General features: G+C 40.2%; 1 protein-coding gene across 4 annotated transcripts; it reads right to left on the minus strand.

Annotated features, from left to right (window-relative positions):
- Positions 1–1000: 1000 nt before the first annotated feature.
- Positions 1001–26348, minus strand: cd37 (CD37 molecule). 4 transcript variants are annotated; one of them, XR_010817356.1, is made up of 11 exons: positions 26104–26348; positions 21901–21968; positions 20890–20962; positions 18258–18382; positions 14866–14940; positions 14524–14631; positions 14064–14381; positions 12327–12421; positions 10535–10618; positions 3059–3084; positions 1358–1416 (listed from the first exon to the last, which is right to left on the minus strand). XR_010817356.1 is itself a non-coding variant. In XM_066708680.1 (10 exons), exons 2-10 carry the CDS (start codon positions 21964–21966, stop codon positions 1404–1406), a joined length of 888 nt encoding a protein of 295 aa, XP_066564777.1. In that variant the 5' UTR covers positions 21967–21968; positions 26104–26348; the 3' UTR covers positions 1001–1403. The 4 variants fall into 4 exon arrangements, 2 of the variants coding, with proteins under 2 accessions (XP_066564777.1, XP_066564776.1); XR_010817355.1 differs by lacking the exon at positions 3059–3084 and having other exon boundaries at positions 1001–1416; XM_066708680.1 differs by lacking the exon at positions 12327–12421 and having other exon boundaries at positions 1001–1416.
- Positions 26349–26721: the final 373 nt, after the last annotated feature.

Genomic DNA, 26721 nt, shown 5'->3' on the forward strand with positions numbered 1-26721 from the left:
TCGTTTCACCACTTAGGGGAGAAGATGTTAAAGGAGCAGCTCTGGACAAAGGGTTGTGGATAGGGGTACAGTGAGTCTTCATGCACAGGAGGACCAGAGAGGTTGTGAGGGAGTTTAAGGAGAGATGAGTCTGTAGGTAGCTAGGTACAGTCTGGTTGAGACAGTGGTAAATTAGACTCAAAATTTAATCTGGAGGTAGCAGAGTAGTGGAGTAGTATGTGCAAATCAAAGCAGCCTAGTTCTGGATGAACTGAAGTGGGTGGGTAGTAGTTGCAGGCAGACCGGCCAGGAGGGAGTTGCAGTAAACCAGGGTCTGGACATGTAGCTGAGTCAAGTAGTTGGTGGGAAAGGGGCATGTTGCTCAGGAGGATTCTGCAAGTGCATATGCTGGGAATAGGACAGTGTGGGGTCAAGGGGAGAGTGTGGTAGATTCCAGTGAAATTGAAATGCAGCAATCAGAAGAGGGCAAAGAGGAGGAAAGAATGAAGAGAAGAGAAGATCTGGAAAGGTTAAGCTTGAGTTGATGTGAGTGTATCTAGGTGGAGATGGCAGAGTGAGAGGGGATAAGGTCAGAAGATGAAAAAGAATGCAAGAACTGAGCACATCTGCATAGAAGTGGTGATAGAACTCGTGGGATGTGATGAGGGGGCCCAGAGAGCAGGTGTAGAAAGACAACAGGAGGGGACCCAAGGACAGATCCTTGGGGCACACTAGTTAGAATAGGTTGCGTTGCTGACTAAGATCCATGGTAGGCAGTACAGTGTTTATGTGTATGGTTACAATTGGCAGTACAGTGTTTGTGTATTGTTACAATAAGCAGTAGTGTTCTGTTTGGTACTGTACAGCAGTATTCTTTACTGGACTGTAATGTAAGGTACTGTATTGGAGTGGACTGTACTGCAATACTGTCCTGTACTGAAGTGCTTTCTCTGTCAGCACAGAGGGTTATAGACTGTTTCATTATACAACAGTATCCATCAACAACAGCAAATTTTGTTCAGAAAATATTTTTATTAAAAATAAACCTCTTGCACACACACACATCTACTGTACACAGAGATACACACACCCCTGAGAAAGAGACATGCAAACACATAATACTGCACATAAAACACATACAAATAATAAAAATACATTAATAATATTAATAATATAATAACATACAAATAAACATTATTGTTACACTGATAGGTTGTTCACAAACTTTGATCATAAAGTCAAATTTAGAAAAAAACTAAATAAAAAGCATTACAAAAAGTTACTAAATTTACTTAGAACTGTTACATCAGATCCACACAGAGGCAGAGTGAAGCACAGTGCAGCCATCCAATCGCGTCATGACTGGAAGCGAATCAGTCTGTTGTAATCCGGCTTGAACTGCCTATACAGATACATCGAAAGGGTCATACCACAGAGCTGGAGAGAGAGGAGAGAGAGCTTTAATATAGTACAGACACTGACACTAAGCCCTGAGAGGGAGAGTGGTGGTCAGAACTGGTCGAGTGGCCAGAACTGCAAACCACCTAACTGAAGTGCAATAATTATTTATTTCACAAAGTGATCATAATAATGATAATCTTAATAATAACTAGAAATTGCATGCAACGTTTCAGGTTCCAAGCTACATTGGCAGGTTTCAGATTTTAGCATGCAGCTGTGGTTTAAATGCTTGTGTTACTGAATGTGTACATTTCAATGTCAGTGGAGTTTAGAATAAATTGTGTTATTTTAGGTGTGTAATTCAATGTCAGGGGAATTTAATATACATGTATAGTTTGCATTCTTGTGTTATGTAAGGTGTAATTGTATTTCAATTAATTCTAGCATATATGTGTAGTTATTCAATATGTGGAATACAATTTCAAAACTTGGCCACAAGGTGGCATAATCTTAATAATACATAATGATAACAGAATGATAAGAATTATAATAAATAAGCAACAAAAACACATTATTCTATTGCTAAATACATCTGCAGATAAATATGACATTCTGCACCGCTGAGCAGTGCAGACTACCAATAGTGCCACGGCCCAGCGGACCGGCTGCCCATAGCTGCAGGGCCCAGCAGACCAGCTGCCCATAGCACCAGAGCGCAGCAGACTGGCTGCCTATCTCAACTATATTTCACAGGGAGGCTTGGCTGGCCCGCTAAACCATGGTAACCGTGAAGATGATAGCGGAACATTACAGACTACTGACAGTATGAGTCTATAACAGTTCATATAATTAATAACATTTATTCTCCTCAAAACAGCAAGTGAGTATTCTGTTTATATATGTAGTCTAGAATTTTAATTTTAATTTTCTGAATATTTTCTGCATTGAATGCCATCTTCACAGTTGCCTAAACATGCAGACTGACACAGAGGGCTGAAAGTTGTGGAGAGTGAGGAACAGACACAATTGCTGAAATATCGACACATCTAATTTGATTAATTGATTGTATAGAAACTGTGTAATATTTATTACAAAGTAATTTATGATGCATTGATATGGAAAATTAGTATAGTGTAAATCCACGTAAATTATTAGGTTTTTATGTAATAGATAACTGTAATTCCTTCTCAAGGGATACAGAATATTACACAACACCGGCATGACACATACCAGCTTCATCTGCACGAGATCTCCATACATCACACAGCTAAAGAGGGACTATATATACCCAGAGCAACTATTTCACGTTTTAAACCTACAGTTGTATTAAAAATACAGAACTTGGCTATTTAGTTGAAAATGCACATTTTAACAGTTCTTGAACTCTTCCTCACCAATAAGCAAAGCCACACAGAGGAGAGTAATGATTATCCACTGTAATTGTAAATTGTGACACATAAGTGACTTTTAGTGAAGAGTATGACATCAGTATAAGGGGAGGTGCTTCCTTCAGAAGGCAGGGGTGTGACATGGCCATAAGGGGAGATGCTTCCATCAGATGGGAACATGATGTGGCTTTAAGGTGTTTACTCTACATGGCTTGTTACATATCATCTGACTTCAACTGAACTGAGAGAGAGTAAGAGAAGGAGAGGAAGAGAGAGAGTCTCACTTCTACCTTGCCAGTACTCCACGTAGAAATCTCTGTGAGAGATAAGAGACACAGTCACTACACAACCATACAACACCACATCAACAGCTACACAGCAACACAACCCCAAACAAAACAGCAATGCAACACACTACTGCAACACTGCAAATCTCTGAGCTACCCAACACTGGACTAGACAAAGTTAATAGGTCATGTGAAGGGGATCTCTTATTGTATAAGATATGTGATCTGTGCAGTTTGGGCAAGAGTACTGCAGAACAAAGCTGAGTTGAGCAAACTCTGTGAAATAATGTCTCATATAATATGAGACACCCATCACACAAGGTATTACCTTATAATAAATCACACACGTCAGGATGCACATGTATATTTAAAAGTGAAACAAACATTTTGTGGAAATGCTGCTTTGTGATTGGCTGTTTTCTTACATGTGATTTATAATGTGCAATATTACACCAAACTTCCACACTACTAAACAGCTACAAGACTGTACGGCACAGCACTACACTGCTGAGTCCTGCACACTGTGCTCTGGTGCTCTGTACTTCCACACTGCTGCACCAGAGGGTAGTCAGCACCCAGAAACAGTGAGTGTTCAGCTCTGTGCTGTACACTGTGTGCTGCTCCCTACAGTCACACTATAATAATAATAATAATAATAATAATAATAATAATAATAATAATAATAATGCTGTAATACTGATATACTGACTGACTGACACACTGACTGACTGACCTGACACACTTTTACACTAACTGATACACGGACATACAGACTGAGTGATACACTGACTGACACACTGACTAATGCACCGTGGAAGCAGGGGGGGCACCTGGGTCTGGGTCCAGGCTATTTTTGAGCTGTATAATGAATGTAGTCGAGGTGAAACATTCCTTAAAAAATTAGAACGTAAAGTAACCTATTAAAAATAAGTAATGTATTAATGCCAACAAATGTCAGTCCAATGCCTAATAATGATATCCATTCTATTTTCATTTTATTACATTTCACATTGCCTAATTGGACTATTTTTATGTTTCCACACTTTTTTATGTGAAACAACTTAATTGGCTAACTGCATGCATCTGTTTGAAACTCACCAATCAGCTGCACACTCTGCGTGGCGAGTTTAACACAACAGGAAATAACTAGGCTATTCAAAATAGCGAAAAACTCCAGAGCTAACTAGAAAGCATGAAACGACATAAATCTATAACCGATTATTTTAAAAGCAAACAGAGCAAAGAAGATGCTACAGTTTTGGAAATTGATTCAGACTCAGTCAGCCCCTCTGCCGGCGGTGATACTGCCACACCCAAGGTTTGCCCAACAAGTGCTGCAAGTACCATGATCTGCACTTCTATCTCTATTTCCTCCAAGAGCCACACCGCAGACATCCACTGTTCAAGTGAGTGCTGCAGGGTTCTTGCATAGTCTCATCAACCAGAAGACCCTGCTGTGCTAAAGGAGACTGAAAAGTACAGGGAACTGTGTCATCACAGCAAGCTTGATCGGTTCAATCACAGTGGTTTAAAGACATTAGCTGGCTTGCATTGTGTGAAATGCATGCAAAACATTTCTGCATACAACGACAGTTCTTCGCAAGGTCTAGGGCTGAGTAAAAAGTCAGAACATGCATTTGCAGTATACTATTTTCAAAAGAGAGTCTGTGGCTCACTTTCAAATGTATGTCTCAGCAACCTAGCATAGCGACACAGCTAGACAAGCAATTCAGAGCTAAACAGAAATTCAGTCGAGAAATGCAGATCAAACAGCTAACATCTCTTTGTTTTCTGATGGTCCAGGGTATTGCTATAGATGGTAATGAGCCCCAAAATAGCAACAAGCTAATTGACATGATTGCAATAGATTTTTAAAGGCCATGTGTGATGGGTTTTATGCCATACTTGCATTTGCACTTGCACAGAAGTATTTACAAGTTGCCATAGACCTCTGTCTATGGCAAGTCTATGTACAGGAGAGTACAGGTGAAAGGCAGCCATCTTGGTGTTTGACTAGTTTCAGACAAGTCTTATTGCTCATTTTGTTTTAAGTTTGCCTTAATTGAAGTTAGCATTGTCTGTAGTTTGCCTAAATTTAAGACTAGCAGGAATTCTGTTGCAGGAGGAGCCAGGTCGGGCCAGCTAGGTGTGAATTGGGGGCAGGTAGACAAAAGATCCTTAAAGCAGCAGTTGAGAAAGAGCTGTGCAGTTTCTCAGTGACAAAAATTTAAGCAGTTGACTAGGGAACCAAGAGACTTAGGAGAAGAAAAAAAAACAACAACTAATATTTAGAAGCATGTGGCCACTAGAGTGTCAGGTTTGCAGAATGATTGCCTTCCTGGATGAACTCATCCAAGAAGATTTCATTTGTGAACATTGTCAGCATGTTGAAATCTTAGAGATCAAGGTTTGTGATCTTCAGGCTCAGCTTGTTGACCTGCGCTGTATTAGTGATATGGAAGAACTGGTCAATCAGCCCATGAGAGAGATGGTGTGCACGCCAAAACCTAGGAGAGTTGAGACTGTAGACCAGGAAAGTGGACAGAACTGCTGGGTTACAGTAGGTTGTAACCGCAGAAAAGGGCGTGCACAACCCCTGCAGACACCCCAAGAGCTAGAATTGCCCAACAGGTTCCAACTGCGTTGGACAATGACAGCTCAAAGGGTGATGGGAGGGCAGCTGAGCACCAGAGCACCATGGTGCCCACTCCCCCCAGAACAGGGAGGTAGTTATAGTAGGAGATTCAATTCTTAGAGGCGTAGATCACACAGTGTGTTCTAGTGATAAGGAGACCCACATGGTATCTTGCCTGCCTGGTGCTCAGGTTGCTGATCTCCCTAAACTAGTAGACGGGCTACTGGCCAAAGCCGAGGGGGAATCCACTGGTCATGGTCCACATTGGAACCAATGACATAGGAAAAGGTAGGGCAGAGGTTCTGTAAGACAAATTTAAAGAGTTAGGAACAAAACTAAAGAGCAGAACCTCCACGGTAGTTTTCTCCGAAATACTTCTGGTACCACGTGTCAGGCCAGGGAGACAGGGTGAGATTAGAAAGCTTAACACGTGGTTGAAATCTTGGCATAGGGAAGAGGGTTTTAGGTTAATGTAGCATTGGTCTTTCTTTTGTGATAGATGGGACCTGTACAAACCGGACGGTCTACATCTAAACAGAAGGGGGGCTAATGCATTGGGAGAGCGTACGTGCAGAGTAATTGAGAATCTTTTAAACTAGGGACCAGGGGGGCAGGGAGCTCTGCCAATGGGAGATGTTCCACTAAGGAAAGAAAACAAAGGGAAACTGCTAGTAGGAAAGTCCTGAAATGTTTGTACCTCAATGCCAGGAGTATAAGAAACAAGATGTTAGACCTAGAAGCCACAGTGCTGGCATGTGACTATGATGTTGTAGGAGTGACAAAAACATGGCTTACAGAAAATGATGGGGATGAATACAAGTTGAAAGGATACACATAGTTTAGGAGAGACAGGCAAAATTGAAGAGGGGGTGGGGTTGCATAAAAATGACATTGAGGCAGAAAAACTCAAATTAGATCCCAGTAACGGAACAGAATCTTTGTGGGTAAATAGATCTTCTGAATAAAAGATCCGGAGGATTATTGGTAGGAGTGTGTTACAGACCACCCAACTCAGATATTCAGAAAGATGTTGCATTGTACAATGTAATCAGGACTGCATGCAGCAAGCATGTGTGTGTTATAATGGGGGACTTCAATTTCCCAAACATAGACTGGGAAAGCCCAGTTGGGACGAAAGAAGCAGAAATAGAAATGGTTGAGATGGTAAATGACTGCTTTCTAACTCAATTTGTCAGGGAACCAACCAGGGAGAGTCCATGCATTGACTTGATATTTTCAAATGACCAAGATAGAGTCAGAGGGACACTAGTTAGAGAACCAATGGCAAACTGTGATCACAATATGGTTAGCTTTGAGGCATTCTTTCAAAAAACAAGGACCAAGTCTAAAACAATGGTCTACAATTTTAGAAAAGCAAACCTTGAAGGTATGAGATGGCACTTAGAAGAGGTAGACTGGAGCACACTGGATACAAATTCAGTTGAAAATGGATGGTTATATTTTAAGAATATACTACTTGAGGCTAAAGAGAAATTTGTACCAAAACTTAGCAAATTGAGGACCAACAAACATTGGCCAAAATGATTTAATAGAAGTATGAAAAAAATATCAAGAGAAAGAAAATGTTGTATAGTGCATACAAAAGGGAAGGAGAAGAAACAAAATACATAGAATATGTTGAGCTGCAAAGAGACCTTAAGAAAGGGATCAGGAAAGCAAAGAGGGAAATAGAAAGACACATAGCTCTTGGAGCTAAAGCTAATGCAAAGAGTTTTTTTCAATATTACAACAGCAAGAGGTCAATAAAGGAGGAAGTGAATCAGATATAGGGCAAAAATTGAAGTATCTTGGAAAACGAACAAGATGTTTTTACAAAAGAAAAAACAGAAAACATTCCACAGGTTAACAACCAGTCCAGTCAAACCCTAAAAGAGATCAGGATAAATGAGGAGGAGGTACTAAAGGGACTAGCAGAATTAAAAACAAACAAATCACCTGGGCCAGATGGTATATTTCCAACAGTATTTGAAATGAATGAAAGAAAGAAATGAGGGAAATTATTTATAGGCCGCTAACTCAAATATTCCAAAAGACACTTAGAACAGGGGATGTGCCAACTGACTGGAAGACAGCAAATGTCATACCAATCCACATGAAAGGGGACAAAACTGAGCCAGGAAATTACAGACCAATCAGTCTCACCTGCATCAATTGTAAAATATTGGAAAAAATAATTAGGCAGAAAATAGAGGAGCATCTTAATGAAAACCATATTCTTGGAGATAGTCAACATGGGTTTAGACGAGGCAGATCATGTCTTACTAATTTATTAGAATTGTTTGAACATGCAACTGCAGCTGTAGATCACGTGAAAGTATATGATATGATATACTTAGATTTCCAAAAAGCTTTTGATAAGGTTCCACACCAAAGACTGATCCTCAAATTGGAAGCTGTAGGCATTCAGGGTAATGTAAGTAGATGGATTATGAACTGGTTAATGTATAGGAAACAGAGGGTGTCGATTAGAGGAGTTGCCTCTAACTGTAGTGAGGTTGTTAGTGGAGTTCCACAGGGATCCGTACTAGGGCCTTTGATTTTTCTAATCTATATTAATGATCTGGACTCTGGGATTGTTAGCAAACTTGTCAAATTTGCAGATGATACAAAAATAGGTGGCTCAGCAGATACAATCTCTGTAGCACAGGCTATTCAAAGGGACTTGGATAACATTCAGTTGTGGGCCGATACCTGGCAGATGAGTGCTAGGTAATACATGCAGGTAACAAAAATGTCCACTATAATTACATTTAGGGAAGAATAGAACTAGATGAAGTAATGCATGAGAGAGACCTAGGAGTCTACGTGGACTCCTCACTTTCTCCATCCAAACAATGTGGGGAAGCAATAAAAAAGGCAAACAGGATGTTAGGGTATATTGTCAAAAGTGTAGAATTTAAAACAATGGAAGTAATGTTAAGACTAGTTAGACCTCATCTGGAATACTGTGTACAGTTCTGGGCACCACACTTCAAGAAGGATATCGCTGCTCTAGAGGCAGTTCAGAGGAGAGCAACCAGACTTATTCCAGGTCTGAAGGGAATGTCCTACTGAGAGACTGAGGAACTGAACCTTTTCACCCTGGAACAGAAGAGACTACGTGGGGACTTGATCCAAGTCTTCAAAATAATGAAAGACATCGACCACATCAAACCAGAGGAGCTTTTCCAGATCAGCAGGGACACACGCACCGGGGAGACAAATTGAAATAGGGCTTCAAGGCATTCAAAACGGAAAACAGGAGACACTTCTTCACACAGAGAGTAGTCACAATCTGGAACAAACTCCCCAGCGATGTGATAGAAGCTGAAAGTTTGGGAACATTTAAAAATAGACTGGATAGGATCTTTGGATCACTCGGTCATTGATAACTACTCTGTTCTCACGACTCTAATGACAGAAATCAACAAAGAATCATATGATGAATGTGGTAGGAAAGCTGGAGGAAGTTTGGAAGTTTGGCTTGCAAAATGTAGCACTTATCTCAGAACAGTTATCCAGGACATTGCAGAATGTTAACATGATGCTACTGGAGACACAAAAAGCGGTTGCAGTAACACAGAGCTTTATTCAGTGGCAGAGGTCCGATCAAGCATTTGACAGCTTCTTCAGGTCAGTGACAGATGCGTTCAAGGAGTTGACAGATGCTCCTGAGTTGCACAGGCAACAGAGATGCCCAGAAAGCCTTGATGATGGAGTGGCAGAGCACACATTCCAAACTCCGCCAGAATATTATCATTTGACCAGAAAGATTTTAAGGTGGCTGTGGACTTGCAGAAATGTATTGTGACAGCTGCCACTGGGGCAGAGGTGTCATCTGAGCCCTCCATAATGTCTTTACACGCACAGCTACAGTATGCATGTTGCCAGACAAGATCAAGACATCTGGAATAGAATTTTGGTCTGGACTAACAGTAAGGGCTGTCAGTGATGCAATTAATAATGTCCCTGTGGCAAAAGCATTACTATCAGAAGTGCACAAACTCCTATCTGTATTTCACAATCCCAGTTACAACAGCGACAGCAGAAAGATCATTATCAACACTTCGACATGTCTTGATGTGCAGCCAAATGCGGAGGGAGTTTGTTGCTGAAGTGAATATAAGTTTGTACAGTGAATTGAATGACCGATGCACATTTACGGGAAGTCTGAGCACTAAAGCACATGTGAGTGTTATTCATTTTTTTCATTATGTTCATGTTGTGTAGGCTGGATGATGGCGATAAGATTAGTAGCAGCCTATGCAATACGCACTGACCTTAATGGCAATACATTTAGCTTGGCGATGGGTGAGTTTACTCTTTGGCCCCCCCTTCTGGAGATGTGTTCTGCGGTCCATGCACTGACTGATACAAAAACTGACTGACTGACACACTGACTGACTAACTGAATGACTGACACACTGACTGATGTGTAGACACACAGAGACCTGGATGGGAGAAACAGACGTGTCTCAGTGTCTCTCCTCCGACACTGAGAGAGACAGAGCAGCACTGAGAGACACACACACTGACACAGCTGAATGAGAGAGAGGGAGAGAGTGGATTAATACACACACACTGACACAACTGAATGAGAGACAGTTAATACATACACTGACAGTGTGAGAGAGAGAAAGGGTTAATATGCACACTGACAGTGAGAGAGAGAGAGGGTTAATACACACATACTGACAGCTGAGTGAGAGAGGGGGTTAATACACACTGACACAGCTCAGAGAGAGAGGGAGAGTTAATACATTGACTGACTTGACACTAGAGTACATTAACTAACTGAGAGATGGGGAGGGAGAGAGAGGGTGTGTGAGAGTATCTGATCTTACCTCCACTATCACCACAGCAATGCAGATTCCCAATATTGTAACCACATTCTCCTTCAGCCATTCCATAATACTGTCCTTACAGCCCTGAGAGAGAGAGAGAGAGAGAGAGAGAGAGGTCACATACAAATGAGCTCCTAAAAAACTCTAAACATCTATTAGAATAGAATTAAATAAACATTTTACATTTAAAATATTAACAGCAGAGAAAGAGAAAGAAAGACAAAGAAGGAAAGAAAGGAAATAGTGAAAAGAAAAAGATAGCTAAGTTTAACAGAGAGCAAGAAGAAAGAAACAAGGAAATCAAAACAAGGAGAAAGAAGGAGAGAAAATAATACATAAAATAAGGACTGGAAGAAAAAGAAAGATAGAAGGAAAGACAGGAAAGTGAAAATAGAGAAAAGAGAAAGAAAGAAAAAGAAGAGAAAGCAAAGGTAAGCTTTCTTTCTTCATCATTAACACCAAGTTATTATTATTATTTTATTCATTTTTTCTTTCTGTATACAAATTATTGTTATTTCAATTTAAACTAACTGCATTAAAATCCAGCCCAGTGGCAGTTGGCAGCTGGAAAGTGTTTTGTTTTGAAAAGCCTGAGAAAGTAACAACAAAGGCCCCTGCAGAAATGGATACGTGTAACAATTGCGGAAGGCAGGCCAGCACTCCTTCGCCATTCAGTGCCCAGAGGAGACCAGGAGTGCTAAGGCAAGGAAGGCCTACAAAGACAAAGTGCTGAGATACTGGCCAGAGACACTGATAGCAGACTATGCTGTAATAGAAGAGACCCAGGTCATAACTAATCTGGTCTTCTATACCAGTCAGCCCAATACATGGGTCAGTGCCCTCTGCAAAGGATATAGCAATGTGAAGAGGAGGGGTATCAGCAAAGGGAGACTGAGGCTGAGTATCAGTGAGAGTGAGGACACAGACAGCAACATGCTCACTCTCAATATATACCACAGTGGCACAGTGCTGGTGCAGGGAACAGAAGACAGCCTGGACGCCTTTCACCTCAATGAACAGGGCGTGAAGGTCTTTGCAAAGACCCTGAAAAACACCGCCCTGGGTCAAGGGCCAGCCAGGCCCCAAAATTAATCCAGGAGAACTCCCAGCCACCACAGGGCCCAGTGCAGCAGCGAGCACCTGAGGAGAGCTGCAGCCCAGCAGTCACAGCCTGCACCCACACAGCCTACACACAGCCCTGTGCCAAGGGGCCGGGGCAGAGAGAGGGACCCAGGCACAGCTACGCCACTGCTGCAGCCACACAAGGGAGCACAGTTGGAGCAGAGATGGGGGAGATAAAACACCTCCTCCACATCATCTTCACCAGACTGTTGAGCTAGGAGCCCCGAGCCCTCACTGTTCCCAGCATGCAGAAGTACTGTACATATATATTATAAGCACAGTATATTGTTGAAATCAAGGTTTAAAAAATAAATAAATAAAATATGATTGTTGTTATTATTTCTATTTTATGGTTATTGATTTCTTAATGCATGTCTGGGAAGATATATAATAATTTGGTAAAATTTTCTAATTATTTTGCATTTAATTTTTGCAGTTTATTTCATTCTATCCTAAAACCACTGACCTCATAAACATAGGATCAAAAGTTTGAATATCCAGGGCCTGTTCTCCTCAGCATTTGGACTGAAGAGTACACACCCTGAGTTTGTAAATAGTTTGAAGAGCATTGATGTCATTATCCTGCATGAGACATGGTGCTGTGCTGATGTGTCAACTCACTGTCCCTCAGGCTACAGGGAGATTATAGTGCCCTCCCTGAAACACTTACACGCAAAGCGTGGAAGAGACTCGTGGGGCATCATCTTGTGGTACAGAGGGGAGCTCATCTGCTTTCTTGAGCCAGTTAAAAGAGAAGAAACTCACCTGTGGTTAAAAATTAACAATAACATTGTCACCTCCAAAACAGACCTCTACCTGTGTGCTACCCCCCATCCGACTCCCCTTATTATAAGAAGACACCTTCCACAATCCCCAGACAGAGATCAGCCACTTCCTGGCCCAAGGAAGAGTGTTACTCTGCGGTGACTTTAATGGCAGAACAAGCACCCTGCCTGCCTTCATTAGCACACAGGGGAACAGCCACATATTTGGACAATCCCCTCTGTACCACACACCGATTACTAAAATCAGGAACAGCCATGACAGTGTAGTCAATAAAAATGGGCGAGAGTTAGTACATCTCTGTCTAGGCCTCGGCCTGCACGTCATTAATGGCAGGATTAGAGGTGACTCTTTAGGAAGGTTCACTTACAGCTCAGCTCTTGGTAACAATGTAGTGGATTATGCCATTACAGACCTGGACCCCTTTTCTATAAATGCCCCGCCCGTCAGACCACAGTGACATCACTGTGTACATAAAAAGAACAGAGCATCCCAGTAGCACAGTGACACGGCCCAGTAAGCTGTACAATCTAAAGCACACAGACAAATGGGCTCCACACAGCACTGAATACTACAGAGAAGCAATTGACTCTCACAAAATAAAAGGTATAATATATTCTCTCCAAACCAAACATTATCCAACTGATAAAAAAGGAGTGAACTTGGCAATCAAAGACATCAATATGATTTTTGAAAAAACCTGCACAAAAGCTAAATTGAAACCAATTAATACAAAAAGTAATCAGATAAAGAAAAATAAAGAGCAGGGGTTTGATGATGAGTGCAAAGCTCTATGAAAGAAATTAAGACTCAAATCAACAACACCATCAGCCAAATAACACTGACCTGCACCCTCCACTATTGTGCAACACTAAAGCACTATAAACACACTCTAAAAAACAAAAAAGACATATCAAGCAGAAACTCCAACTCCAACTCCAACTCCTCCACTGAAATAAATACAAAGAAACGAGAGACAAATTCTTCCACAAAATCACTGTCTCTCTCCCACATTTTACAAACAAGACAGAGCTACAGAGACTGGCAGTGCTCCTGGGAGAGGGACACACAGCCCCACTAGCTGCCCAATATGTAGCTGCCTGTCACAGCCTGAACGACACGAGGTGAACCCTCAGCACAGGGGAACTGCAGGGATGAGATGTGTGTGTATATATATAGTACAGTATATATCATTAATGAAATGTATGTATAATAATGTCTATTATTGCAGTATTATTATTACTACTATTATTGTCATTATTATTATTATTATTATTTGTATTACTATGAGTATCATCATCATCATCATTACTATTATTGCTAAACATCATCATCATTACCATCTCTCCCTGTATGACAAATGTTTAGATTAATCTGTACCTCCCCATTTCCCCACTGTTTCTTGTGTATTCTTATTAATTCCTGTCACTCTATGTTAAAAAAAAAAAAAAGTTTAAAAAACTGATGTAATTGGTTATATTGTACCTGCTTTGGCAATACTGCTGTGCAAGTCATGCCAATAAAGCTTCTTTGAATTGAAAATAAAATGAATTGAGAGAGAGAGGGTGGAAGATGGATTTGTGATTTAATTGTCTAATTTGGTCATTGTTAATTGGTTACTTACCTTATCATAGAGAGAACCCCCGCAGGAGCTGGTGCTGTTATCTGAGGGAGGGAGGGAGGGAGAGAGCGAGGGAGGGATGGAGGGAGTGAGGGATGGAAGGATGTAGGTAGAGACAGAATGAGTGGGGGAGGCAGAGAGGTTATAGTCGTACTTGTAGGGAAAGACTAAATGACTACTGTTCTGGCCATGTGGGGGAGACTGAGAGGACTGGGGAGACTGGGAGGACTGGGGAGAGGGGGGTGGGGTGGGGGTGAAACAGGAACAGGGAGGAGGCACACCAGAATAATCACTTGGACCTGACCACCCACAACACTGCACCTGAGAGAGAGAGAGGGAGGGAGAGAGGGTTAATACAGTTGACCGACTGACACTACAGTACATGGACACTGACTTACTGGGCGCTGGAGTGCATTAACACTGACTGACTGAATGGACACTACAGTACAGTAACACACAGTACCTGTCTCTGTATGAACTCCAGGGATGGCTGGTGCTCTGTCGGATTAGAGTTGTTACTGACAAAGCCATTGATGATGTCCAGAACAGCACTGTGCATATTATTCTCCACCTACACACACACACACACACACACAAATACACACATATACAGTTAATAACACTACACACAAAACCGTCCACCAACACACACACAGTAAATAACAGTGTGTGTACAGCAGGGTAGATTTGTGTTGTGTGTTCTGATCCTGTCCATTACAGCTCAATCTGACTGTGTGTACAGCTGTGTTGCGTACCTGAGAACCTTGTTTCTCTGTGTGTACAGCTGTGTTGTGTAGTTGAGTACCTTGTTTCTCTGTGTGTACAGCAGGACGCCTCCAATGATCTGAGATGCCAGCAGGAGAGACAGCAGCAGGAAGTACTGTGGCAGATCAATACTCAACAATAAATAACAAATAACCAATCACAAATTCTGCAGCAAAATATAACCAATACTTAATCATAAATAATCAGTCATCTATAACCATTATTCAATCACCACTAATCAACCATCGGTAGTGCAGCAATTAAATATCAATAACCAATAATCAATATGGGTGAGATGATTAATCATGTATCATACTTCACAATACTTCTCAATATGATACAATACACCATCTGTGCATCGCAATATGTTTAAAATTTGTTTACTATAATATGTAAAACTGCCAATCATGAGAAATAATATTCAGGGGGCCAAGCAACGAAGTTGCTGGAACCCTATTGTAATTGTTAGGATAATTATTGTTTTTGTTAGGATTTTTCTTATTATTAGGCTTCCATGCACTAAGTCACATGGTGCCGCCACCATATTGCGATTAGTGGCAAAATTGTGAAATGCTACAAAAATCTTCTTCTCCAAAACCAACAGATGCATGCATATGCCACTTCATACACATGCATACCTTATGCCTCACTATTACGCTTGTTCATCAGAAGTTGCTCGGTCTCACGCATTGTCCGCCATGCTGCGTTTTCTGATTCAAGCTTTGGTGCCTTCTACTCCATGCCACTTATACCCACTGTGCCACAAATTGGTACGCATGACACTTGTACAGAATACTACCAAGGTTTTTAAAGACGAGTTGCCCCAGTGAAAAACATGGGTGCTGTGGGCCAATGAAAAAAAAAAAAATGTGCCGCTTCAGACAAGTTACACATTTCCTGCACACTGGAATGCAGTACACACATGAAACTGTGCATATATGTTTAGGCCTGTGCCTTGAACATAAAACCAGAGTATTAAGTTTGTGGGGTACACAGTTAAGCCTCAGTGTTGGATTTAACATGTGTCCGTGTTCAAATATGAAAATGGCTACTACTCCGGAACTCTAAAGCCCAGTGCCCTGAAACTTTGCATGTCTTACATAGACACTGCTATCTATCATGTCTGCAAGAGGCAAGTGACTGTGTGCAACAACATGGCAGCCACAAGAAAATGACTGTGCATGTATAAAAATACAATAAATACATGTATTTATAAAAGCATGAAATTTGACCCCAGAAGAAACCAACAAGGCATATTCAAAGACTCACCAAACTTGATACAATAATAAATGACAATATTATGCTTGATTGTGGTGAGTTTTTTCACCAACAGTGACAAGGCACGGTGGCCACGATGCTTAAGGCCATGTCACATCCAGCAGTGAATATCTACAGAACTGTCAAGCCTAAGGCGCTTAAATTTTCAGTGATTAACACTAGCAAAAACATCTGTCAAAGTTGATGAAGCCAAGTTGATTGGTCACAAAACATGAATGCTGTACACCAATGAAAATGACAGCATTTCATTTCAGCCTGATACTGAAATTCCTTATGTAGACCTCCAGCATGTGGCCAAACCTGTAAATTGCATTCTGCATCTTGAATGACACAATAATGAAATCTACACTTGCTAGAATTAAGTGAAAAATACAATTGAACCTTACATCACTGAAGCAAACAATTAAGGAATTGATATTAAAATCCACTGACTTTGAATACATTCTTCAAATGACAAAAAATGTAAACCGCAAATGTATGCTACTTTGGATTGAAATTTAAAATAACACATTTAATTACACATGCATTTAAATTACAAATGCCTGCTCAAATCTGAAACCTGCTGATACAGCTTGTAAGCCTTAGAATTTGCATGCAACTTCTAGTTCTTATTATTTTTCCACCATTTTATTGAAATGCCTATAAAAATCAAACCGCTGGACGAAAAGTCATGAAACTTCATACAGTGATAGATGGCTATGTAGAGCTATGTGATATGCAATATGGAGGCCATACGTCAAATAATCTGGTGTTAGTTTAAGTGACAAATTTTGGACAATCTACAAAAATTTTCTTCTCTGAAACCGCAAATGGGACGGATGTGCACTTGACAAGTCGATAGGTCACATGGTTTGGCAGCCATATTGGATTGGCCAAAAATCTTCAAGGATCTTCTTTTCTGAAACGGTTAGTCTGATTGTCTGACGAAAATTTGTACACAAGAACTTGGCTAGCTCCTCTATCAGATTTGTTCAAGGCAAGTAGATTACAAAAACCGATGGCCGCCATGAGCCAATCAAATTTCAGAGATGGTTAAATTGCAAAAAGTTGCATATACTGCAGTATTGAAGTATACTGGAATATCTTGAACTCAATGTTACTTGACAGAAGTAATCCCAATGTCAAAATGGTGGTCATAGGTCACATGGGTAGGTGGCCATTTTGAATTTGAAAAAAAAATTAAACTCATGAAACTTCATAAAATTGTAGAGACTTATTCAGAGCTTTGCCATATGGAATATGGCAGCCATATGTCACATGGCATGGTGTTCATCTTGGATTTAATGCCAAGTTTGTATAATTTTCATACATCTTCTTCTCTGAAACAGTTGGTCCGATTGATGCGAAATTTTGTACACATTCCCTTGGCTAGGTCCTCCATCAGATTTGTTTAAGCCAAAATGATTGATGGAACAAGATGGCCATGAGCCAATCAATTTTCATCAATGGTGAAATTGCATAAAGTGTCATAAACAGCAATTCTGAACTACATTAGAATGTGTTAGACTGAATGGTACTGTGTAGATGTGTACTTGGCCCCATGCATTGCTGCTTGCAGCTATATTTTTTATTTGATTTTGTATCTTCAACTCATTTTTGATGTAGGCTACTGCTTTGTGAATATTTAAACTTCTTGACTAGAAATTACATCTTAATGCTGAAACAATATAGTTTTGTATTTATCAATGGATTTGCATAATCCCTTAATCACATAATCACAGAAGAACAATATAACAATATAACATAGTAATTAATACACATTGTATAATATAACAATATAACATAGTACTAATACACATTGTATAATAAAAATATCAAAAACTAATATCCACTTTTTGATGAATAAATATGATTTATTTTTACTAAATCTGTCTATAAATTGAATTTCCTTTAATACATTATGTCTATAAAAAGAGATTAGTTTTTCATTAGTACTGTCACAATACTAACACAATACTAATCATATCATGTATGGTGTATTGTGATGCACATTGTGTTGTGTTTTTAGTGTACCATCACACCTCTAACAATCAATATCCAATTTTCAAAGCTCAGCACTGCAGAGATCATCATAGACCAGCAGTAATCAATCGAATACACTGTAACTAATAATGAATCACTAATCAATAGCAAATAATCACCCGCAGGACTCACCATTCCTAGCATGCACCGCACCTCCTTCACAGCCCCCAGGCAGCCAAAGAAGCCGATCGCCATAGTGACCATACCCCCCCCCGCCAACACATAGGAGAGCAGAGAGAGAGCTAATGGGGGTGGAGCTGAGAGAGAAGGACCGAGTGAGAGTGAGTAATGACTCCTTTTAGAAAAAACTGGCTAGCTAACAACTAAAATCAACACCACCCGATTGTGCTAGAATGTAGAAAGTTGGCACTTAGCTTGCTAGGAGATCGTGCTTGGGACAGCGAGGACGCATTAGCTAGTGGAGGAGACAACACAGGCATGCGTCTGTGCTGTAATCCCGTTCTTCTAAAAGTTAGCATTTTTTTAGCTTTTCCTTGCTGACCTATAATGGCCGAATGTATTGAAAGAGGGTAACTTCCACAACAAAACAGATAAGATGGCCTAACCCTGTGTTGAACGTAGACCTTATTTGAGTGTTTTTTCTTAATCTCTATGGGCAAAAATGAATGGGATTTTTGCATTAGGAACCAGAATTTATTTTGCATATGCTGGTGCCTAAAAAGTGACGACACCACTTCGGCTTTCTATTATCTTTGGTGAGAGTCTGTGCCCAAGGACACATACAGTGGGGGAAAAAAGTATTTGATCCCCTGCTGACTTTGTACGTTTGCCCACTGACAAAGAAATGATCAGTCTATAATTTTAATGGTAGGTGTATTTTAACAGTGAGAGACAGAATAACAACACAAAAATCCAGAAAAACGCATTTCAAAAAAGTTATAACTTGATTTGCGTGTTAATGAGGGAAATAAGTATTTGACCCCTTCGACTTAGTACTTGGTGGCAAAACCCTTGTTGGCAATCACAGAGGTCAGACGTTTCTTGTAGTTGGCCACCAGGTTTGCACACATCTCAGGAGGGATTTTGTCCCACTCCTCTTTGCAGATCCTCTCCAAGTCATTAAGGTTTCGAGGCTGACGTTTGGCAACTCGAACCTTCAGCTCCCTCCACAGATTTTCTATGGGATTAAGGTCTGGAGACTGGCTAGGCCACTCCAGGACCTTAATGTGCTTCTTCTTGAGCCACTCCTTTGTTGCCTTGGCTGTGTGTTTTGGTTCATTGTCATGCTGGAATACCCATCCACGACCCATTTTCAATGCCCTGGCTGAGGGAAGGAGGTTCTCACCCAAGATTTGACGGTACATGGCAACGTCCATCGTCCCTTTGATGTGGTGCAGTTGTCCTGTCCCCTTAGCAGAAAAACACCCCCAAAGCATAATGTTTCCACCTCCATGTTTGACGGTGGGGATGGTGTTCTTGGGGTCATTCCTCCTCCTCCAAACACGGCGAGTTGAGTTGATGCCAAAGAGCTCGATTTTGGTCTCATCTGACCACAACACTTTCATCCAGTTCTCCTCTGAATCATTCAGATATTCATTGGCAAACTTCAGACGGGCCTGTACATGTGCTTTCTTGAGCAGGGGGGCCTTGCGGGCGCTGCAGGATTTCAGTCCTTCACGGCGTAGTGTGTTACCAATTGTTTTCTTGGTGACTATGGTCCCAGTTGACTATGGTCATTAACAAGATCCTCCCGTGTAGTTCTGGGCTAATTCCTCACCGTTCTCATGATCATTGAAACTCCACGAGGTGAGATCTTGCATGGAGCCCCAGACCGAGGGAGACTGACAGTTATTTAGTGTTTCTTCCATTTGCGAATAATCGCACCAGCTGTTGTCACCTTCTCACCAAGCTGCTTGGCGATGGTCTTGTAGCCCATTCCAGCCTTGTGTAGGTCTACAATCTTGTCCCTGACATCCTTGGACAGCTCTTTGGTCTTGGCCATGGTGGAGAGTTTGGAATCTGATTGATTGATTGCTTCTGTGGACAGGTGACATTTATACAGGTAACGAGCTGAGATTAGGAGTGCTCCCTTTAAGAGAGTGCTCCTAATCTCAGCTCGTTACCTGTATAAAAGACACCTGGGAGCCAGAAATCTTGCTGATTGATAGGGGATCAAATACTTATTTCCCTCATTAACATGCAAATAAGTTTATAACTTTTTTGAAATGCGTTTTTCTGGATTTTTTTGTTGTTATTCTGTCTCTCACTGTTAAAATACACCTACCATTAAAATTATAGACTGATCATTTCTTTGTCAGTGGGCAAACGTACAAAATCAGTAGGGGATCAAATACTTTTTTCCCTCACTGTAGTATGACAGGCCCTGACACAATTAATGCCATATTCGTCAGTGGACTGCCGCACATCCATTTGAATGTAACAAAAAATGTACAATAACAAACAACATAAAAATGAGAAAAGCGAGTTTCTTTTTTCGAGTCATGCCAAGTAAAACACCCGCAAGTCAAGTCAAGTCACAAGTCAGTGATTGTCAAGTCTAAGTCAAGTCCAAGTCATTTCAGCTTTTTTCAAGTCAGGTCCCAAGTCTTATACTTTCTGACTAATTCTGACTCGAGTCCCAAGTCACTTGACTAAAGTCTACACCTCTGGTTGGTAAAGTACAAACATAGCTGACTAACTGGACACCACAGTACATTCACACTGGACTAAGAGAGAATGAGGGTCTATAATGATTGAATGATGGAATGAAAGTACGACTGAAAAGAACATGCAGGTGACTCACTGAAGATGCTGATGAAGCTGCTGTTATCAAATACAATCCAGAGCCCCAAACACAGCAACATCATCCCTAAAACCTGAGAGAGAGACAGCATTAGAACAATATAAACACTGATGTACTAACTGACTGAAATACTGAGTGTCAACTGCAACAAACTTCCAGAGTTAGTACGGAGCTGCGTACTAAGTTGCGGTACTATATCGGGATCATCCAATGAAAAAATAGGTGGAGCAGAGTTGGAGACTATCTGATCCCCAGCTTTAGTCTGGTACTAAAGATTACGTTTGTGTTCCAAACAGGAAGTGAAGTCAGTGAAGAGGGCTGGTCACACATCTAAAATGACTATATTCTCTATCTATCTCAGGCCTCACCTGAGTGATTGTGTGAGTAGCATAGTCAATAATATTTTTCCTTCAGAATTTGTTTTTGGTTATAAATATATATATTTTTGTACATGTATGAATATATGTGTATAAAAATATATTTATGGCACAAAAATACATATCTAAGGCTAAATTGCATTTCACATTGCTCCTTTTTCTCCAAATGAGACCCAAACATATTATCTGGATTAAACATTTAATACCACACTGGTCTGAATGATTTTAAAGACCATAATGAATGTTTTGTTCCACTAAGTAAGGTATTATCCATAGTTAGGCCATAGCATGGGTAGGACTCAGTTAGTCCCGTACTTAGTCTCCTCTAGAGGGCAGCAGCAGTTATTTTGGGGTTCACTGCAATGGAGACCTTTTTTAGTCCGCAGCTGGCCTGGGCACTAACTTCAGCCACCAAGTTCGTTGCAATGGGTATTTAACTTGCGGAGTAGTTTTGCATGGAGCTGCGTACTAACCAGGGTATCATCCCCAGTTAGTCCGCAGCTTTCTGTTCGTTGCAATTGACCCTTACTGACCAACCCCCAGCAGCACTCTCCAAGACACACCAGGGGAAAGATGCAAGCTGGGGAGTGTGGGTGTTACCGGGAGGCAGGAAATTACATCTTGGTGCACTCACAAAGAAGAACAGGTTGAACAGGAACAGGAAGTACTTGGTGACATTTTCACAGGCTTTAGACCCCATAACTGAAAAACAACAAAAACAACAGTAATAATAATAACAATAATAATCATAATAATCTCTCTCCCAATCTCTCTCCCCAAACCTCCCCCTTTTCTCTCACACCGTTCTCTCAGACTGAGACTACAACGTCTTGATCCTGTCCCTTCTAAGAACATCACAGGAAGAGTTCACTAGGAACTGTTCTATCTCAGCTTGTATGCGTAACAGAGAGAGAGAGAGGGAATTACTGACTGACTGTCTGGACACTATAGTACATTAACACTGACTGACTGAATGGACTCTACAATACATTAACACTGACTGATTGTCTGGATACTACAGTACATTAACACTGACTGACTGGACACTACAGTACATTTACACTGACTGACTGACTGGACACTACAGTACATTAACACTGACTGATTGTCAGGACACTACAGTACATTAACACTGACTTAATGACTGGACATTACAGTACAGTGTTACTAACTTTTTTTGTAAGGGGGGCTGATATAATAATTCAGAGGGCCAACACAGATTTGCTGTCTTCAATGTTGTGATTAATAAGACTTTTACACGGCGTCTCCTAATTAGATTCTTAATTACGGTTCAGGCAACGTGAACTAGTAGTAAATGTAAGACAGAGCAATGTAAATTAATTCATTGATATCCATTTAGAGTAGATAATTAATCAAATTCAGGCAAACTGTAAGAAATCAATAATAATAATCATAATCTAAATAATCATAATAATGGGGCATCCACATATGCACTGAATTTAATAACAAATAAGTAACATATTCAAAGAAAAAGTATTTTCAAAAGATAAAAATAAAATCACTTTCTGAACGAGGAGCTGTTTAAAATGAATGTTAGACTACTTATTGTTCTTGAATGGTGTCTATCAATACCATTTCTTCTGCTCTTCTTCTTTTTATGAATTGTATAATATATACGATTATTTCTGTATAATGATGTTCATGTAGCCTGTATTAATTTGATTGAATAGCTTACTCACGTAAATCACCAAGGACATAGCAGTACGGCAAAATTATTATTAGTAGTAGTAGTATTACAAAACTGTTAAAAAAGCCCACTCCTTTTCATCCCTGGCCTCTAACTGGTGGAACAACCTTCCCACTGAAGTCAAAACAGCAGAGTCCCTGACCTCTTTCAGGCGATTACTCAAGACGCATCTTTTCAGACTCTACTTGTAATTTAGTTTTTTATTCTCCTGTAAGATTGCACTTATACAACATTTTGTCATACTCTTGTCTTTGCATTACTAGCACTTGTATTGTTTATTTTGATTTCCCCTATGCTCCCTTTCCCTTAGCTCTTAACTTTGACTTAACATTTTGTCTGCACTGATCAGCTTTTTCATTCTACGATGTAAGACCTTATATATTGTTTACTGTATATCTTGTGTACACTTGTGTAAATTGTGAATTTGCAAAATGTATTATGCCTTGAATTGCTCTGTATTATTGCATGTTGTATTGCACTTATATTTTGTAAGTCACCCTGGACAAGGGCGTCTGCTAAGAAATAAATAAGAAGAAGAAGAAGAAGAAGAAGAAGAAGAAGAAGAAGAAGAAGAGAAGCTGTGTAAAAGGTTTATTAATCACCCTATAATTGTTTGTTCTACTCTGATACCGTTTAACTACAAGAATATATATATATATATATATATATATATATATATATATATATATAAAATAAGTGTACATAAGAAATAACATGTGCACATCAGGAAGTGAAACACACAACACTGGGCTTCTAGTGGCACACCTTAACCACTATGCTAGCTGGGAAACAACCTTTCATTTGAAACCTGTTTTTAAGTGTCCTACAGCCGACTGAGGTATTGGAGTTATAGTCTCAAATTAACGTATCAATTAAGAAAAAAAATATTATAATAAATAATAAAAATATGTGTGTGTATATTTACATAGCCTACCTGTATATGTATATGCATCCTATGGATCTACAATGAGTTAATGCACTCATGGTTAGAAATGCTGGAGAAAGTGGAGAACGTATGATGGGGGCGATTTGTCATGGGACGAATTGAAGGGGAAGAATTGTCATGGACCCCAGCTCAACAGTGGTGCTACTGACATTAACTGGACAGTCTAGGCAATGATAGATATTCAATGAAGTGATTCAGACCTGATTGAAAGTGTATGATTGTAGTGTATTATGAAATAGAATTATCTGTGCGAGCCGCTAATTAAGGGCTTGTGGATTTTAAGTGTCTCGTGGGGCGCGCAATGAGTAACACGGCTATAGTACATTAGCAATGACTGATTGGAAACTACAGTACATTCACACTGACTGACTGGAAACTACAGTACATTAACAGTGACTGATTGATTGGAAACTACAGTACATTAATACTGACTGACTGACATTCTACTTGCTTCCACTAGGCAACATCATGCATCAGCACAATATCAACTTTCAGTGTTTTGCTGATGATACACAAATATATATCCATAAACCCCCATGATACTATACGTAAATAACCTATCAGTGCCTCTAGACCAGAGATCTAGAGACCCCAACTCAGACCTTAAAACGGGCCTTGAGGCTAGACTGGAGACTCCATCTCTGCTGTGTAAGTATGTGAATGTGTGTGTCTATGACCGTGTAATAATACAGGCACACAGTCACAGATTCAAAGCTTGACACAGACCACTTCCTGTAACAGGATATGGGCCTCCACATGTTTCTGAGAACAATAGAGAAACACAGAGAGATGTAGTGTGTGTATCAGTGTGTTTATTTGTGTGTGTATCAGTATGTGTATTACAGTTAGTATAGACTGCAGTGTGTGTTTATCAGTGTGCGCTACTGTGTGTTATTAATATAGACTGCAGAGTGTGTGTATCAGTGGGTGTCAATGTGTGTTAGTAATATAGACTGCAGTGTGATTATTGGTGTGTGTCAATGTGTGTGTGTTTATCAGTGTGTGTCACTGTGTGAGTTATTAATAGACTGCAGGTGCATCAGCTTCTGCTTTCTACTCTCCACCACCCCCCTACTCTCTCTCTCCTTGACTGGGTGTGATGTGGGTACCTCCCTTATACAAAATGAAAAGTAATAATACAGGGCACACACTGACACACACTCACACACTGGCATGCACTGACTGACACACACACAGGGCAGTATTGCATATCTGTCTCCCTAGCAACAGGGTATCGGGTGACTGTAGGCATCAAATATGAATGTAAGAGAAACATTATCACTCATACAGTCTGTCACTGACCTGTCCAGCAGTGTCCAGCACTGTCCAGCATGGTCCTCCACTCTCTATCACTGATTAGCTGATTTTTCTCCAGGAACTTAAACCCAGTTATTATTACATATTTCTATATTTCTATTATTATGTATTTTTTATTCTTATTATATATCTCTATTATTATTGTATATTTATATTATGTATTTATATTATTATTATGTACTTCTCATTATTAGTAGTAGCAATAGTAGTGATTGAGTAGAAACAGTAGTACGATCTCAGGTTCAGTATAACACTAAAATGCATTATAGTCTAGATTCCTTAAGCAAAAAAAGTCTCAGTCCAGTACAACACAGTTCAGAAGAGTACAATACAGAACAGTACTATTAAATGGAATACACTACAATAAAATGCAATATAATATACCATACAACACAATACATAATTAGCACTCTCATCCCTCCTTCTCTCTCATCTTTCATCCCTCTCTTATCTCATAACTGCTTCTGTGTAACAAAATCCATTGAGTCATCCTCTCCACCTCTCTCTGAATTTGTGTTCCTGTTTGTAATATTTCTGAATCAAATTAAATTGTGCAGTTCAACTGTAGTGTAGTGTCGTTGTACTGTTGTGTTGTGTAGCTGTACTTGCCATAACTGATGTATTAAGCAACACGTGGATCCCTCTCTCTATCCATATCTATTTATCTATATATCTAGATATCTGTTTACTTCTCTTTATAACAAGCCTATCTCTCTCTCAATTCAATTATATATATATATATATATATATATATATATATATATATATATATATATATATATATATATATATATATATATATATATATATATATATATATATATTAAAAGTATCATCCATAAGAGAAACGGCAAGAGCCTCCTCACCTGCTCTTGCCTCCCAACCCACAGACGACTGGCTGGTGCACGAATGGCAGGACCCCGAGAGAACGGTTCGAATCCCGGGCAGCACTGGGAACGGGACGAGGAGGCGATTAAAGGGCGTCACGCTGTGGAGGTGAGACAAGGTGGCCAGAGGAAGATAACTGTTATTCTTTGAAGTCTTCTTGTTGGTCTGTCTGTTTATTTCATAAGCGAGATAACCACACTGACACCCGATAGACTGACAGGAGCAGTTCAACTCAAACACCTCCCCCCCCCCCTTTTTTTCTTCCTCCACTCTATCGCTCTACCGCATTTAGCCAATTTCCCCACCCCGTCTCTCTCTCTCTCTCTCTCTCTCTCTCTCTCTCTCTCTCTCTCTCTCTCTCTCTCTGCTAATGTGTAACAAATTCCATTGAGTCATCCCTCCCCCTCTCTCCCTCTCTCTGAATTTGTGTTCCTCTTTGTAATATTTCTGAATCAAGTTAAATTGTGCAGTTCAACTGTAGTGTAGTGTAGTTGTACTGTTGTGTTGTGTAGCTGTACTCTCTCTCTCTCTCTCTCTCTCACACACACACACACACACACACTTACTCCCTCCCTGTCTTCCACCTATGCATCTCT

This window comes from Amia ocellicauda, chromosome 7 (genome assembly GCF_036373705.1).
Source record: "Amia ocellicauda isolate fAmiCal2 chromosome 7, fAmiCal2.hap1, whole genome shotgun sequence".
NCBI lineage: Eukaryota > Metazoa > Chordata > Actinopteri > Amiiformes > Amiidae > Amia > Amia ocellicauda.